This window comes from Pleurodeles waltl, chromosome 7, assembly GCF_031143425.1.
Source record: "Pleurodeles waltl isolate 20211129_DDA chromosome 7, aPleWal1.hap1.20221129, whole genome shotgun sequence".
In the NCBI taxonomy this organism is placed as follows: Eukaryota; Metazoa; Chordata; class Amphibia; order Caudata; family Salamandridae; genus Pleurodeles; species Pleurodeles waltl.
Window position 1 is genome coordinate 202,485,136 of NC_090446.1, and position 15,856 is coordinate 202,500,991.

A 15,856-nucleotide genomic window follows, 5' to 3' on the forward strand; every position below is an offset into this window, starting at 1 on the left:
ATCGCAGAATCACTTAGGCCAGGGTACCCCGTTTCAACTAATGATATGATGGGGTTCCATACAGGTGAAAATATCAAGAGCTGCTATTATGTACTATAACACTACTGAAAAAGCACATGATTCCCCTCTAAGTATGCACTTTAAAAAATGAGATTTGCTTACACACCTATACAATAACCACAAGTTCAAAAACCAAATGTCAGGGCATACTTTTTTGGTAAGAAAATAGATTGACAATAAATGTATTCAAATACCCACTCATGCTGAGGGGAAGATGAGGATGAACAACCTGAAAACTGCAGAATGACAAATAGCCAGGTACCGTTTAGGTGATACCAGGTTCTACCTCATTAGATAGCTGCAGCTCCTCCGTTATGTTGGAGGAGCTTCAGCCTCCTGCAAGTGGAGGCAAAATAAAAATAAAATGAAAATAACAGGTTCATTATCATTTTATTTTTCATTAGGAGCAGAGTCTTAGGGGGGCCATGGGAAGAATGGTGAGGGAGTGGTGGGCACTGCTGTTAGTACAGAAGTTGGTTTGGTTGGCCGTATTAGGAAGGTCAAACCAACATGCGCATTGACATCTCTCAAATCCAGCTGCGTTGCTGGGTGGAGAACAGCAGCAGCCAAAGGATCCCACTCCCCAATGGAGCACAAACCCAGCCCATTCATCCCAATACCGGCACTACTCTCATGGATATTGCCAGCTGGACAGCACCGTCTGGATGGATGTTGGGGAGTCTCAGCGTGTGCACAGCAGAAGAGTGGCGAGTGGCAGGTACGTTTAAAAAAAATTATTATTATTATTATTAGCCCCCGCGCTGCCCCACTACTTTTCCCCGACACCAGCCACTATTTTCATTAGATTAAGGAGACTCTTTCAGGGTCATTGCTCATTCCTCCATACTCAAAGCAATCAATTAAGAGTTCCTCATAAAATTCAGACAACTGTGCAATTCTGTTGGAATTTCCCCCATCAAACCTATGGGAAAATACTGGGTGAAAAAGGCCAGTAAATACTAGGAAATGCATATTTTGTTACAGTAACTACCGAATCCAGATGTTATGCTGCATCTGCACAACAACTTGTAATTAGCTTGTTTATTGTATCGAAAAATAGCAATCCTCAAGGAATTTTTATTTATCAGGTGAAATACATAAATCCAGTCACAGCTGGTGTAGGGGAAAAGTGTTGGGGGAGGGAGATCACAAAACAGAAAAAGAAGAAAAAAAAAACGTACGTGCCCATCGCCAAATTGCTGCATCCCTGCATCGCCGCTCGTCACGCAGAGGCTCCTAGCCTGCCCTGTGGCTGATCCTAATGCTGCTCTCATGCTGCTGGCAGCATGAGAGCAGAGTCAGGATTGGCTTGAGAGCCCTCGATTTGAGCTCCAAGGCACACTGGGAGCCTTTACCTTCTGTCTCAAACCCAGCAACACAGCTCGGGTTGGAGAGAGCTCAGTGCGCATGTGGGTAAACCCACCTGCGCACCTAAGGGAGTTCACACCACCCCCCCCCCCCCGCCTGCCAAACCCCATTGCCCTGCCCCCTTGAAAAATAAAACAGTAATAAAGATGGTTTATTATCGTTTTATTTTTCAAGTTTTGCATCTGCTGCTGTTGGTGGGGAGTAAATCACCCAACTCCCGAGGTACTCTTAATCAAGGCTTGCGATATGCTGCTTTAAAGGGCCAGAAGGTGAAAGTCAGTTTTGTCATTTTGTCTAGAAACATTAAGGTTGGTACTACAAAGCTGCAAGGACAAAATATAGTTTGCCCGGCCTTCAAACCATAGAATAAATCAAAACAGGTGAGGGGGCACCAAACTAACAAGTCAATTGTATATAAATTAAAAGTACACAACTTTGTTGGAATTTAATTTGCTAATTGCATTGACTACAAAAGTGTTTTTTTGTTTAGGTGGCTACTCCAAAAAAAGAAAATGCAACCATTTGTTACTGGAAAAGTCAGACTGGTCTCTCAGTCAGTTAGCCTCAAGGGCTGGTCTTTCATCTCAGTGTGTGGGCTGTGGCTTTTGCTATTTGTGGGTCTGTTTTATGGTCTTTACCATTGATTTTCTTGATTTTACCACAAGCATTGGCTGTAGCAAGCACAAACACATGTAGTCTCCCATTCCTTGCGAAACAACAATGCAGCATGTCTTTATAAGTTCGAAACTGCCCTGATTGGCAGAACGTTGGTCACTTTCTGTAGCTTTCTCATTCGCTGATGGAGGCCTTTTATGTTGGTTCCGGAGCCTCTTTTCTGTCCCACTCCGACCGTAAGTAAGTAAGGCATGTCTAAAAGAATAAGCAAGTGGAAATTTCCAAGGGGATTTATTACTGGAGTTGTCATAGTCCAGCAATCAAATCATGAAATAATGGATAAGTGGAAGTGGTGAGCCTAACTCCATGCAAAACGTTTTCTTAACTAAAATGATAAAAGTAGCTTCTTCTTCTATAATTTCACATTAGTTCAGTTTCACAGGCTGACTGTTGATGACTCACGCGTTGAAGTATTGTGTTTAATGTGTACATCACCAAGTGTGTCTTGATTTACTGAGTGACCTTAAAGTGCAACAGTACAAATATATTTTGTTAGAACAGATCCCCTGAGCAGAGATTTTATGCCACCAATGAATAAATCAAGCTATAAAGTGATGCAATTGATATGTGTTCCTGAATTTAAAAAATCTAAATTTATCGTACATATAAATAAAAATAAAGTTTTATGTCATCCTGGTGACCAAATGCTATGGATTGAAACAGATGCTTTTCCGTTATCATAGCAACTTCCATAACATTGTCTTTTTCCCTGTGTAGCAGGAAGAATTCAGCAGCAGAATTACTTTTATAAATTGTGAAAGGTCACATTTTTTCATATTGTTCGGTTAAATGGATTTGCGGTGTAGTTCTCAACGCCTGACGTTTGTAAGGTGCTATTAACTGGTAGAAGGTGTACCCAGTCAGGAATGGTATTCAACTGAAAGATGCTCAGAGCCCATGTATTCATCGCCAGGCTGAGAAGCAGAACGCCCATTAGATTCATAACTAATCCGGTTCGTGCCTGAAAAGAAGCAAACACAATTATTTAGCGTATTATTTTCTGTTTTCTATTTGGGGGACACAAACATGTCCAGTATCAAGGTAATAATGTACAAACTCCTATTTATGAACGTCTTAGGCACAACATGTAGCTACTATCAAAACCCAACAAAGATATAACAGCTTTTCTGCTGAAATAAATTATCCTTTACAATAAGAAACCACGTGGACAAAAATTCTGATGATTCTTACTTATACGTTGATATTTGAATGCCCTATTCATTTCCTTTAACTCTGTTCCACAAAGGTTGCCAGTATTTCTGCCTGGTGATAACAGGATGATCTACAAATTTTATTAAGAATAATATAATTGTTGAACAGATATTTTGAGCAGTCTAGCATAAACACGAGAGTGTATCACAAGGGGGAGACAGCAGCTTAGCCGTAACACTGAATAGCTCTGTTGGGTAATCATAATTCCTAGCCTATGAACCAAACAAACGCACCAAGCCTACCTTGAAGAGCCCACACAGTGACAACCATGATGTATGTAGTGCCAATTTTCAAACAGCCTTTCTTTTGTGGCGGAACGTTGTCATTTAAGACGTGATGTGACGTGACTGAGTTGTAATGGAGTGCATGAAGTCTACTGAAGGGGCAGAAATCCCCTCTATATTTGAGACAAAAAATCCTCCTAACCCTACTGCTATAAAAGATTATAGTATTATATTATATCATTACTGTAAGAAGGAAATTTCCGACGTAAGCCAGTTTAGCATTCGATAAATATGACTGAACTGCATCAACATGGGACATGTTAAATTTAATCATGATTCACTTTCATGAAGCTGGGATATGAGTTACAGTAAAGTATATCACAGAAGGCCCTGTCATTTGACACCAAGGTGTGGTCCGGATGCAAGAATTATTTCATGTTCTGAGTTTGTGGAGAATAACATGGACTTTGACACTTACTGTATCAAGATCCGAATGTTACCGTTTTGGGACAGAAAAGTTCCCTACATGGTAATGGACCTGGACCTGCAAGATGAAGCAGGGAATCAACATTTAGATTTTTGGGTGCATGGAACTCTGGATGATTTTGTAGGCACAAAGTCCGTCACCAGGAATGGAAGTCAATATTTACTCTGCGAAGGACCTAGTGGGAAGCCTGGGACTTTTGTTAGGTTTGCTCAGGTCAGTATGTCATCATCAATTAAAACACCACTTGAAGCATATGAATAAGAGATATTGTTATTAAGCTAGTTGCTTCACAAATACCACATAAATTCAGTCTAAAGCCTTGCTTTTTCTCCCAATCTATGAGGGTAAACTTGAGATTTCTCAAAGAAATCAGTGTACATTTACAGGTCAAACTACCTGATCTTGGTTTTAAGCTTTAGATCCTTGGAGCTCCAGACCTTTTTTTAGTTGAATGAAGGCAGACCTTGCCTTGCTGATTCTTGCCTTGGCGTAGGCACCTGTGCTGCCCTGCTTGTCTATGACACTGCCCAGGTAGGTGAAGGCCTCAACCTCTTCCAGTGTATCGCCTGCAAGAGAGACTACAGTTGTGCCGGCAATTTTAGCCTTTGGGATCTTGGTTTTCCCCCTCTGAATGCTGAGGCCAAGTTGTGCTGATGTGGCTGCCCCCTTGTCGGCCTTCTCTTGTATCTGCAGATGAGTATTGGAGAGTAGGGTCATGTCATCTTCAAGCTCTAGGTCATTGAGCTGCACCCGAGGTGTCCACTGGATCCCATTTCTTCTTCTTGCTGTGGATGTCTTCATGATCCAGTCTATGGCCAGTATGAAAAGAAAAGTTGAGAGCAAAACACCATGGCAGACTCCAGTCCTCACTAGGAAGGCTTTCATAAGCTGTTCTCCAAGGACTATCTTGCAGGTCATTCCAGATGATTCTTATATCTGGCACACAGTAGTGGCAGGGGAGTTTAAAAATAAGGCCTCTCTGACCATGCCGTTGAATGCCTTCTCATACTCAATGAAGTTGAAATAGAGAGGAGGGAGTTCCATCCCATCGACTGCTCAATAATGATGTACAGTGTTGCAATCTGGTCTGTACAGGGTCTATTTTTTCAGAAGTCAGCTTGCTGAACTCACAACTGGGCATCAACTTGTTTCTTCATTCTGTTCCTAAATCCTTCCAAACATGGGTAGAACATGTCTACTGATCTTTCAATGTCTGCCATCAGTACCTCTGCAGGAATGTTCTCAGGTCCTGCTGCCTTCCCAATTCTCAGATGATTGATGGCTTGATGTGTTTCTTCCTTGGTTGGTCTGCTGCAGTAGTTTGGCAAGTCCAAGAATGGAGCAGGAACTTGGAGGACAACAGTGATGTGAGAGTGTGAATTTTCTAACATGTTTATTAATGATTTTGGTATATTAATTATATAGTGAATTAACATGCAAAAACGGGTGGCTTTTGAAAATGGTCACCACAGTTCATTCCTGTTCCTAACTGAGCAAAATTCTAACTAAATGTTGTGGTTATTTTCCATAGCTCAATGCTTATATAAAAGTATACTAGATGATTTAATAGATGTGTACACAGCTACCCCTAGTGGGTTGCTGCATTATGTCTTACAAGGCCATGTTTAACCAAGTTTTTGCATAAGTTGAATGTTCTATTGTCTGAAAATGTTACTAATATGTGGTTTATTTCTCGAGGATGGAAGTGAATGTAGCAAGTGAGAAAGTTTCTTCCTGAGAAGAGAAGTTTACACGGGATGGAACAATGGAGCTACGGATGAGACAGAAGAGGAAAAGTTATTGTTGAAAAATATGTCCTGGTTAATGTGACGCCATTGCATTTTAGGTTATCAATTAGGATTATTATTGGCTGAATCGTAACCACCCCATGTACTGACCAATCATGAGCTTTTTGAAGATTAGTATAACAACCTGGGTAGGATTTTCTACAGTCAGACTCCATGATGAGAATTTGAGAAAAGAGATTGATATAGACCCGAGATTTTGATGACAGAGTTCCAGATGGTCCAAGTCATATTAGCAGTATGGGTTTAGCTGACATTAGGTGCGATTCTCTGAAAACATACCTGATGGTGTCCCCTTACTGAAGTAGACTGCATGCTGTTGTTACTGGGGTAACGTATAATTTTGTAATGTTATATGTATCTCTTTCGCTATGCAGGTACCAACTGCAACTTATAACTTGATTGCTACATACTAATAATGTTTTTTTTATGTATTCATCACCAGGCTGATAGTATCCGCGTTAGAGTGGTTTTCCTAAATTTGTGTTTCTAAATTCTTTTTACATGCAGCCCAACATGTTGATGCTAATTTGTGGTTAGTGAGGGTATTAACTTCGAATGCTCAAGATTTATATTGACACTCTTTAAATGTTTGTACTAATGCCTAAGTTACCATTATTGCCGATTCTGGTGTTGCTAATCAGTGTTATTATTTTGGAGGTTATTTGCTTAATTGTTTTGATTAAACTCAGATATATTAGACATCCTAATCAACCACTATTCATTCTGTATGTTTACCACTATTGTGTCTGAGAGTTATTTTCGTGCCATTAGCATTGCTAATCTAGGGAACTACATGTTATAATTCTTCTTAATAAACTTTAGTGGTTATTGTTTGAGGTTCAAGATTTTTGATTATATTGATTATTGTTGATGATTACATTCCTCATTGTAGAAATCCCCTCAATCCTATGTCGCTTCGATCCATTGACCTCTTGCACAGAGTCCACTATTCAGTTTAAGCAATAGCTAGGATTTCGTGGCGCTGCAGCAGTTTTTGGTAGCAGATTACGGTTACGTCATTGTTTGATGATGTCATAATGAGGATAATATAAGATTTTCTTTCTTTTCTGAAAATAAAATTCATTGTTTTTCTTCTTTCTAAAATATTATATGGATTTAACAAGATAAGTTGCTAGTTGCCTTAAGTTACTTTTCTGCAGTTCTTGGAGATCCTCTAGGGTGAAGGGTATGTTTCTAGCGGTGTTTGGTTGAATTGCATCGAGTGATTTGCGCTTCCACAGCTTGAGCTAATTTGCAGATGATTGAGCTGTTTACAAATTTAGAAGAGTGGAGATACTCAAGTAGAATTTAGATGAGTGGGCGTACTCCAATAGGTATGAGAGCAGGGAAGTGGTGTTCTTCATTTGAATGTGGTGCTTAATGCAGGAAACAATATCCATGTGGTTGTTGATGACAGACCAAAGGAGAGAGGTCTGGGACTCCAGGGTATATTGACAAGTGTAGTGAGACACTTGGTATATGTTGTAATTTGTCCATTTGTTAGACCGATTCGGCGTGATTGGTTGTAAGCTAATTGGTGTGATTGAAACTATACTAAACTTGGTGAGTACTAAGTGCACTAGAACAACAGTCCAATCCAAGAATTAGTTAACCTCTTAGCTGCTGGGCCTTTCCCCCCCACCAGTGCTGAGCCCTTTTTTGGCTATTTGTGGTGGTTCGCGCTATTCGTTTTTAAAAAAAAAATGGGAAAAAAGGGCTGCCGAAGAAGGCTTGTGGTTTTTCCCCTGAAAATGGCATCAACAAAGGGTTTCTGGTGCTAAAATCACCATCTTCCCACCTTTCAGGAATGGGCAGACTTGAATCAGAAAACCACATTTTTCAACACAAATTTGGCATTTTACAGGGACATACCCCATTTTTACTATTTTTGGTGCTTTCAGCCTCCTTCCAGTTAGTGACAGGAATGGGTGTGAAACCAATGCTGGTTCCCGGAAAACTAAACATTTCTGAAAAGTAGACAAAATTCTGAATTCAGCAAGGGGTCATTTGTGTAGATCTACAAGGTTTTCCTACAGAAAATAACAGCCGAAATAAAAAAATATTGAAATTGAGCTGAAAACAACAGCCATTTTTCTTTATGTTTTACTCTGTAACTTTTTCCTGCGATGTCAGATTTTTGAAAGCAATATACCGTTACGTCTGCTGGACTCTTCTGGTTGCGGGGATATATAGGGCTTGTAGGTTCATCAAGAACCCTAGGTACTCAGAGCCAATAAATGAGCTGCACCCTGCAGTTGGTTTTCATTCTATACTGGGTATACAGCAATTAATTTGCTGAAATATGAAGAGTGAAAAATAGGTATCAAGAAATCCTTTGCATTTCCAAAATGGGCTCAAGATAAGGTTTTGAGGAGCAGTGGTTATTTGCACATCTCTGAATTCCGGGGTGCCCATACTAGCATGTGAATTGCAGGGCATTTCTCAAATAGACGTCTTTTTTACACACTCTCTTATATTTGGAAGGAAAAAATGTAGAGAAAGATAAGGGGCAATAACACTTGTTTTGCTATTCTATGTTCCCCCAAGTCTCCCGATAAAAATGATACCTCACTTGTGTGGGCAGGCCTAGCGCCCACGACAGGAAATGCCCCAAAACACAACGTGGACACATCCCATTTTTTGACAGAAAACAGAGCTGTTTTTTGCAAAGTGCCTACCTGTAGATTTTGGCCTCTAGCTCAGCCCTAGGGAAACCTACCAAACCTGTGCATTTTTGAAAACTAGAGACCTAGGGGAATCCAAGATGGGGTGACTTGTGGGGCTCTGACCAGGTTCTGTTACCCAGAATCCTTTGCAAACCTCAAAATGTGGCTAAAAAAACAAATTTTCCTCACATTTCGGTGACATAAAGTTCTGGAATCTGAGAGGAGCCACAAATTTCCTTCCACCCAGCATTCCCCCAAGTCTCCCGATAAAAATTATACCTCACTTGTGTGGGTAGGCCTAGCGCCTGCGACAGGAAATGCCCCAGAACACAACATGGACACATCCCATTTTTTGACAGAAAACAGAGCTGTTTTTTGCAAAGTACCTACCTGTAGATTTTGGCCTCTAGCTCAGCCGGCACCTAGGGAAACCTACCAACCCTGTGCATTTTTTAAAACTAGAGACCTAGGGGAATCCAAGATGGGGTGATTTGTTGGGCTCTGACCAGGTTCTGTTACCCAGAATCCTTTGCAAACATCAAAATTTGGCCAAAAAAACACTTTTTCCTCTCATTTCGGTGACAGAAAGTTCTGGAATCTGAGAGGAGCCACAAATTTCCTTCCACTCAGCATTCCCCCAAGTCTCCTGATAAAAATGGTACCTCACTTGTGTGGGTAGGCCTGGTGCCCGCAACAGGAATAGATCACACAACGGTCAATGTTGGTCCTTACATGAGGCAGCTGTTGACCCTGTGGTGATCCATTCCTGACGCAGGCACTAGGTGTAGGCACTCAAGTGGGGTAGTGTTTTTATCAGGACAGGGGAGGAATCACTGGGTGGTAGGAACTTTGTGGATCCCAGCATATTCCTGTAGTTTGTGTGACAGAAATGCGAGACAAATAGAGTTTTTATTCAACATTTCAGCTTTGCAGGGTATTCTGGGTAAGAAAACTTTGGGGAATCCACATAAGTCACACGTGGGGAAATCAACATTGTTAAGTTAGCGTGCCTCGCGGCGCGCTGACGTCACAAAGGGGCGGGTGGGTGGTGGGGGAGACACGGAAGAGCTTCCGTGTCTCCCAGGGACCAAAATAAAAAAAAAATCATAGTTGGGTGCGACGCACCCGAAGATTTATTAACCCCCTCCCTGGTGTCGGCCACTGGTTGTGACCCGCACCAGAGAGGTAGTGCGGGCGTCGGCCAGTGGCCGACGCCCGCATTGAAGGGGTTAAGAAGTTAAATTTGCAGGTCGAATTTTACTCGCGATTGAGGGGATCTGTGAAAAAGAGTAGGCAAAAGCTGAAGGTTACTTTGGAAGGTTCCTGAAGCGATTGTATTACGCTACCTGTAGTAAATGGGCAAATTAGTTTTCTTATTTTTGTTTTTGAGTTTTGCTCCCGAATTAATATTGCGTTGATTTTATGTGTGGGATGTGAAAGAAATCAGTACGATAGGCTTTGTCAGTGCCTCAGCGAGCGCACTGAGGAGGTGTGTATGTGTTAATGTGACGTAAGTGGTGCCGCGCTGGGATTGGTTGATTAGTGAAAAGGGTTGCGCACGGATTCGTTGATCAGTCCAACAATAGAGTAACGCGATTGGAAGCTGAGAGGGTTGAAGAGAATTGTGGGATTGAAGTCACTTTTCCTGATTGGTTGTTTTTCTTTATATTCAATTTATTATTTGTGTTGCTCAGCTTAATTTAGTTCATAAATAAGGTTTGTTGTGGATATCAGGTTTGAATAAAATTCAGTTGAAAATGAAGTTTTTCAAGGCTTTGAGAAGCGTATTTAGAGGTGACGAATATAGTCCGGCATTCGAAGGAGAAATTTGTCTGCCAGAAAATACTCCAGCATATATCGTGTTTGAGGAGAAGGGTACAGAAGAGTGTCTTTGGTTGAAACATTGGGTTAAGATTACAAGAAAAGAAGGTTGTTTGGCTTTTCCGGATAATGGAACATTTAATTTGAGAATTTTGGAGAATTTGAAGTTAAGGGGCATATTTATACTCTGTTTGCGCCGGAATTGCGTCGTTTTTTTTTACGCAATTCCGGCGCAAAACTAACTCCATATTTATACTTTGGCGTTAGACGCGTCTAGCGCCAAAGTCCATGGAGTTTGCGTCATTTTTTAGCGTGGACACCTACTTTGCGTTAATGATATGCAAGGTAGGCGTTCCCATCTAAAAAATTGACTCTGAGGCATGTGCGCCGTATTTACACTCCCAGGCAAAACTCACGCCCGGGAGTGGGCGGGTCAAAAAAAATGACGTCCAGCCGCTTTTGCGACGTTTTTTAGCGCCTGGACAAGGCAGGCGTTAAGGGACCTGTGGGCTTGGAAGGAGCCCAGAGGTGCCCTCCCATGCCCCCAGGGACACCCCCTGCCACCCTTGCCCACCCCAGGAGGACACCCAAGGATGGAGGGACCCATCCCAGGGACATTAAGGTAAGTTCAGGTAAGTATTTTTTTTATTTTATTTTTGTGGCATAGGGGGGCCTGATTTGTGCCCCCTACATGCCACTATGCCCAATGCCCAGGGGACAGAAGTCCCCTGGGCATGGCCATTGGGCAAGGGGGCATGACTCCTGTCTTTGCTAAGACAGGAGTCATTTCAATGGGGGTTGGGAGTCGAAAAAAATGGCACAAATCGGGTTGAGGCGAAAAATTTGCCTCAGCCTGACTTGCCCCATTTTTTGGCGCCCAAGCTCCATATTCCCCTACGCCGGCGCTGCCTGGTGTACGTCATTTTTTTTCACGCACACCAGGCAGCGCCGGCGGCTAACGCCGGCTAAAGTCATTGAATAAATACGGCGCCCGCATGGCGCTTCAGAATGGCGTTAGCCGGCGCTAATTTTTTTGACGCAAAACTGCGCTAGCGCAGTTTTGCGTCAAAAAGTATAAATATGGCCCTAAATATGTATAGTTTAAAACCTCAACCGAGACCAGCACAATATGAAGCCTTAGCGATTTGGCAGCTGGTAGCTAGGCAGCAACAGGCATTGATATTTGAAAAGAAAATGAGGAGAGTAGAAAAGACGCTAGTGGAGGATAGATGGGATGAAGGTGGAGAACAGAAACACTACAGGGAATTAGATTATTTCCTGCAAGACCATAGGAGGATGAGAATGAAACAAAAGATGGAAAGAAAAAGGAAAAGGGTTCAACAGATGCTAAAGAACAAAAACTGAAAGACCTGAAATGAGTCATGTTTAATGATGACGATGACATGGGTGAAGATGAGCTAGTTTCTGAGATTTTAGAGACTTATCCTCTACCAAATATACATCAGAGGAGTGATAGTGGATCAAATGGAAGTGGAATTACAGTTCCTACTGCACCATCCACATCAGAGATATCAAGAGGTATCCTAATCAATGAAAGAGTTCTGATACAGAGTAGTTTCAATGATTCATTGAACAATAGACAGCAGTTGGAAATAAATATTCCTGAGATACAGCCAGAGGCTCAGTTTATAAGGATGACTTCTAATTTATTGTTGTCTCCTGGTCAGCAAGGATTGGTCGAAATACAAAAATAGCCTGTTCAAATAGAGATTCCACAAATGCAGAGCATGGGTGCAGGACAGATACAGAGGGTTGGATCTTTAGCTAATCCGGATACAAATTCTGTATCTGTTACAAAGGGTCCGGTAACTCCATTATATGCATGAGTAAACAATAATGGAGTGAATTCTCTGATCAAAGTTCGGAATGGGGTTTTTGAAAAATTAATCCCTAGACAAGGACAAGTTCTGAATGAGACTAATTCTGTAATAGATTTGTCTCCTGTTAAGAATTCTGGGACTATATCTTACAATAGTCAGGGATAGAGATTAATGGTTCTGCAACAATGCGCAAGCTCGGGACCAGAGCGAGATTTAGGTGCACAATCTAATGGAGTGTCCTTGAAAGGCTTATCTGCACAAGAAATAACAAAGTGGTTGGAAGATTTAAGTAATTCAAAAACATTGGAAAGAAAAGACAGGGAAGAAGACACAATAAACAGAGAGAGATTGACAATGGAAGGAAATGAACTCTTGGAAGGGACCGTGGGGGTGAACAGACTTGAGACCTATACTGAAACTCAGTTAAGATATTTGTGTAAAATAATTACCAGAGGAATCGAGAAGGTTCACCAACAGTTACAAGAAGTAGCAGATGAGTATGATATTGATTTATCAAAAATTAAAAGTTTGAGAAAAAGTTACAGATTAAATATGGAGGAAGAAGATTTTACACACATGAGGTCTGCAGGGATGAAAACACATATTCGAGAATTACTTAAGACAGTGAAGGTTTGGAGAGCATTAGACAAATGGGAAGGCAGATGGGTCAAAAAAAGAGAAAGTCCAAAGAAAGATAACATGACACAGGCAGGAGATCCAGTGAAAATGCTACTAATGAGGGAAACACCTGGAGGGAAATTTGTACATGTACCTTAGAATAAGAGTGATATTTTAAGTTCTACCAGCAAATAGGTAGTTTTGTGAAACTTGCAAAGTGTCTGTGGGAAGACCTGAATGCACTCTTTGATATTGTTGTTCCAGCAGACTTGTGGATTGAATGCTAAAGGAGTGTAGATTGGCCAACGAGTGAACCGCAAAGAGATCTGAAAACAGGTGCACCATCTCCTGATGTAATGAAATATTACTATAAAGTCATTGAGTTTTTGAAAAGAAGAGTTTCGCCAAAAAACTTTGATTGGCAGCGCATAGATAGAACATCATAGGAAGGAAAGGAATCGGTTCATGAAAATTATGAAAGGTTGTTGAAAGTGTTCAAGCTATTTAGTGGTGTGGAAACAATTGAGAAAGAGAGCATGAATCATTTGGTGTTCAGGTTTGTTGAAGGGTTGAAACCAGAAATAAATCAGATGATAAAGAATCATTTAATTTGATGGCAAGCAAAACCGATTGATGAGGTATTGCAGTATGCTAAATACTGTGGTGATGAAATCAAGTTGAAGCACAAAAAGTTGAAAGAAAAAGCGATGGTGATGCAGATTAAGGCTGCACAGACAGGACTACAGGGACATTTTCAGCAACTGCCACTGGGAAACGGTTTGCTTCTGAGTTAAGGTTGAGGCAGAGGTCGAGGTGGAATGATGCTTCCGGTAGTCAATAGAAATGTGGATTTGAGTTCAGTGGTGATGCAGGATGAGCAACAAAAGCAAAAGTTGTTACCCTGTCATAATTGCAGAGTAATTGGACATTGGAAGAGACAGTGTCCAATGTTAAATCAAGGTGGAGTTGTGCAACAGCCAAATGGTGTCAATCCATATCAGAGCATTAGAGGAACTAGAATGGGGGGTCAAAATCAAAATTTTCAGAACAATATGAGTAATATGCAAGGTTTTCAGCCTTTACAGCCAATGTAACAGTTACAGAAGGGATAACCACAGGTACATCAGGTACAAATGCCACAAATACAACAGATGCAGCCACAGGTGCAGATGGTGCCTGTACAGCAAATGCACATGCCGAGGCAGGTTCAAATGATACAGAGTCCTATGGATCAACAACAGGTACTGCTTTCGCAAGTAGTCGCGAATCAGAAAAAGAACAGAAGTGAAAAAACAGCTGCACAGTTTCCTTTACACAGTGAGGGTGAAATAAAAGATGAATGGCCGCTGGACAGTTCAGACGAGGAAGAGTATGTGATGGGCACATCATTAGAAGTGGATCAGAGGGGTCCTTATGTGAAGGGTGAAGTACATGGTCATGAGGTTAATTTCTGACAGATACAGGAGCAACACGCTCAACAGTGAGAACTGTAGACGTTCCAGACATACCGATTTCAGAAAGGACAGTGCAGAGAGTAGGAGTTGCAAATAAACATTTGACTAATACTTTTACAGAACCAGTTCTTGTGAAGGTTGGTAATTTTAGAGATTTTCACAGTTTTGCTGTTTGTGATTTTAGTCCAGTGTCATTATTGGGAAGAAACTTGCTGTGTAAAATAAATTGTTCAATATCGTATTCAACTAAGGGGATTGAGATTGAGACAAACAGTGATGGAGAGGACTCGGCAATTGTTGTTGAAAGAGGGATGGTGTCTTGAGAATTACCTTTGATTGATCTCGATGACTGAACAGATGAAAATGAGCAGAAAAATGAGGACAACGATTTGGTAGATTTAATTCATTTCTTTGCGGTCTTTGAAATAAAAGATCTGCCAATCGATTTATAAGAGAGAGTTAAGTCAAAGGTTTGGGACTTATCAGGAAAAGACATTTGTTTAATTAAAGGAGTTGAAGGAGTCAGAGTAACGTTGAAAGAGAATGTAGTGTTTCCACAAACTGCACAATATACAATGACGAATGAAGGGCTAAGACCTATGATAGAACAATTTTTGGAACAGGGAGTTTTGAAAGAAGTGATGAGTAGCCGGTGTAATTCACGAATAATGGGTTTGAAAAAGCCAAATGGGAAATTTCATCTTGTTCAGGATTTGAGGAAAATAAATGATATTGTGGTTATATGTTGTCCAGTTGTACCAAATCCAGCAGTGATAATGTTTCAGATTCCGTGTGATGCAGAATGGTTCACAGCAATTGATTTGTGCCAAGCTGTCTTTTCTGTGCCTCTACATGAAGACAGAAGATATCTCTTTTGTTTCAAGTTTCTGACCAGAGTCTGTTGCTGGCGTAGACTTCCTCAAGGGTTTCAAGAATCACCATCAATTTTCAATCAGATTTTGAAAAAGAACCCGGAGTCATAGTAATGCCTTACCATTCGAAATTGGTGCAGTACATTGATGATTTGTTGATTGCATCAAAGAAGAAAGAAGGTTGTAGAGAGGATACAATTGCATTGTTGAACTTTTCGGGAGACAATGGACATAAGGTACCTCCTACTAAGTTGCAGTATTGTCAGCAAGAGGTGAAATATTTGGGTCATTTGATTGAAAAAGGATCAAGGAGAATTTCGAGAGAGAGTAGCGGCAATAATGAAAATGAAAATACCTAGTTCATAGGAAGAGTTGAGAATGTTTCTGGGAATGGTAGGATGTTGTCGCCAGTGGATTCCAAACTTTTCAGCTATTTCTAAACCACTGCAAAGGCTGACACAAAGATGTGTCAGATCCCATAATGATGGATGAAGAATGCATGAGAACATTTACTGATCTGGGAGAAAGTTTGTGTCAAGCACCAGCTTTAGGGATGCCTGATTACACAAAACCTTTACTGTTGTTTTGTCATGAGCGTGATGGATGTTCCTTGTCTGTCTTGACAAAAACATATGATGGTGTCAATCGTCCAGTAGCATATTTATCAACTACTCTTGATAATGTTGCAGCAGCCTTGACAGGATGCTTGCGAGCAGTTGAAGCAGTTGAGCAGAGTATAACTCAAAGGGA

General features: G+C 41.1%; 1 protein-coding gene across 1 annotated transcript in view; it reads right to left on the reverse strand.

Annotated features, from left to right (window-relative positions):
* Positions 1 to 385: 385 nt before the first annotated feature.
* Positions 386 to 15,856, reverse strand: part of SLC13A3 (solute carrier family 13 member 3) — a 346,390-nt gene continuing 330,919 nt past the window's right edge. Inside the window, exon 13 of the mRNA XM_069243573.1 lies at positions 386 to 3,064. Within this exon, the coding sequence (XP_069099674.1) occupies positions 2,876 to 3,064 (189 nt within the window). The 3' untranslated portion in view covers positions 386 to 2,875. The remainder of the gene's footprint in view (positions 3,065 to 15,856) is intronic.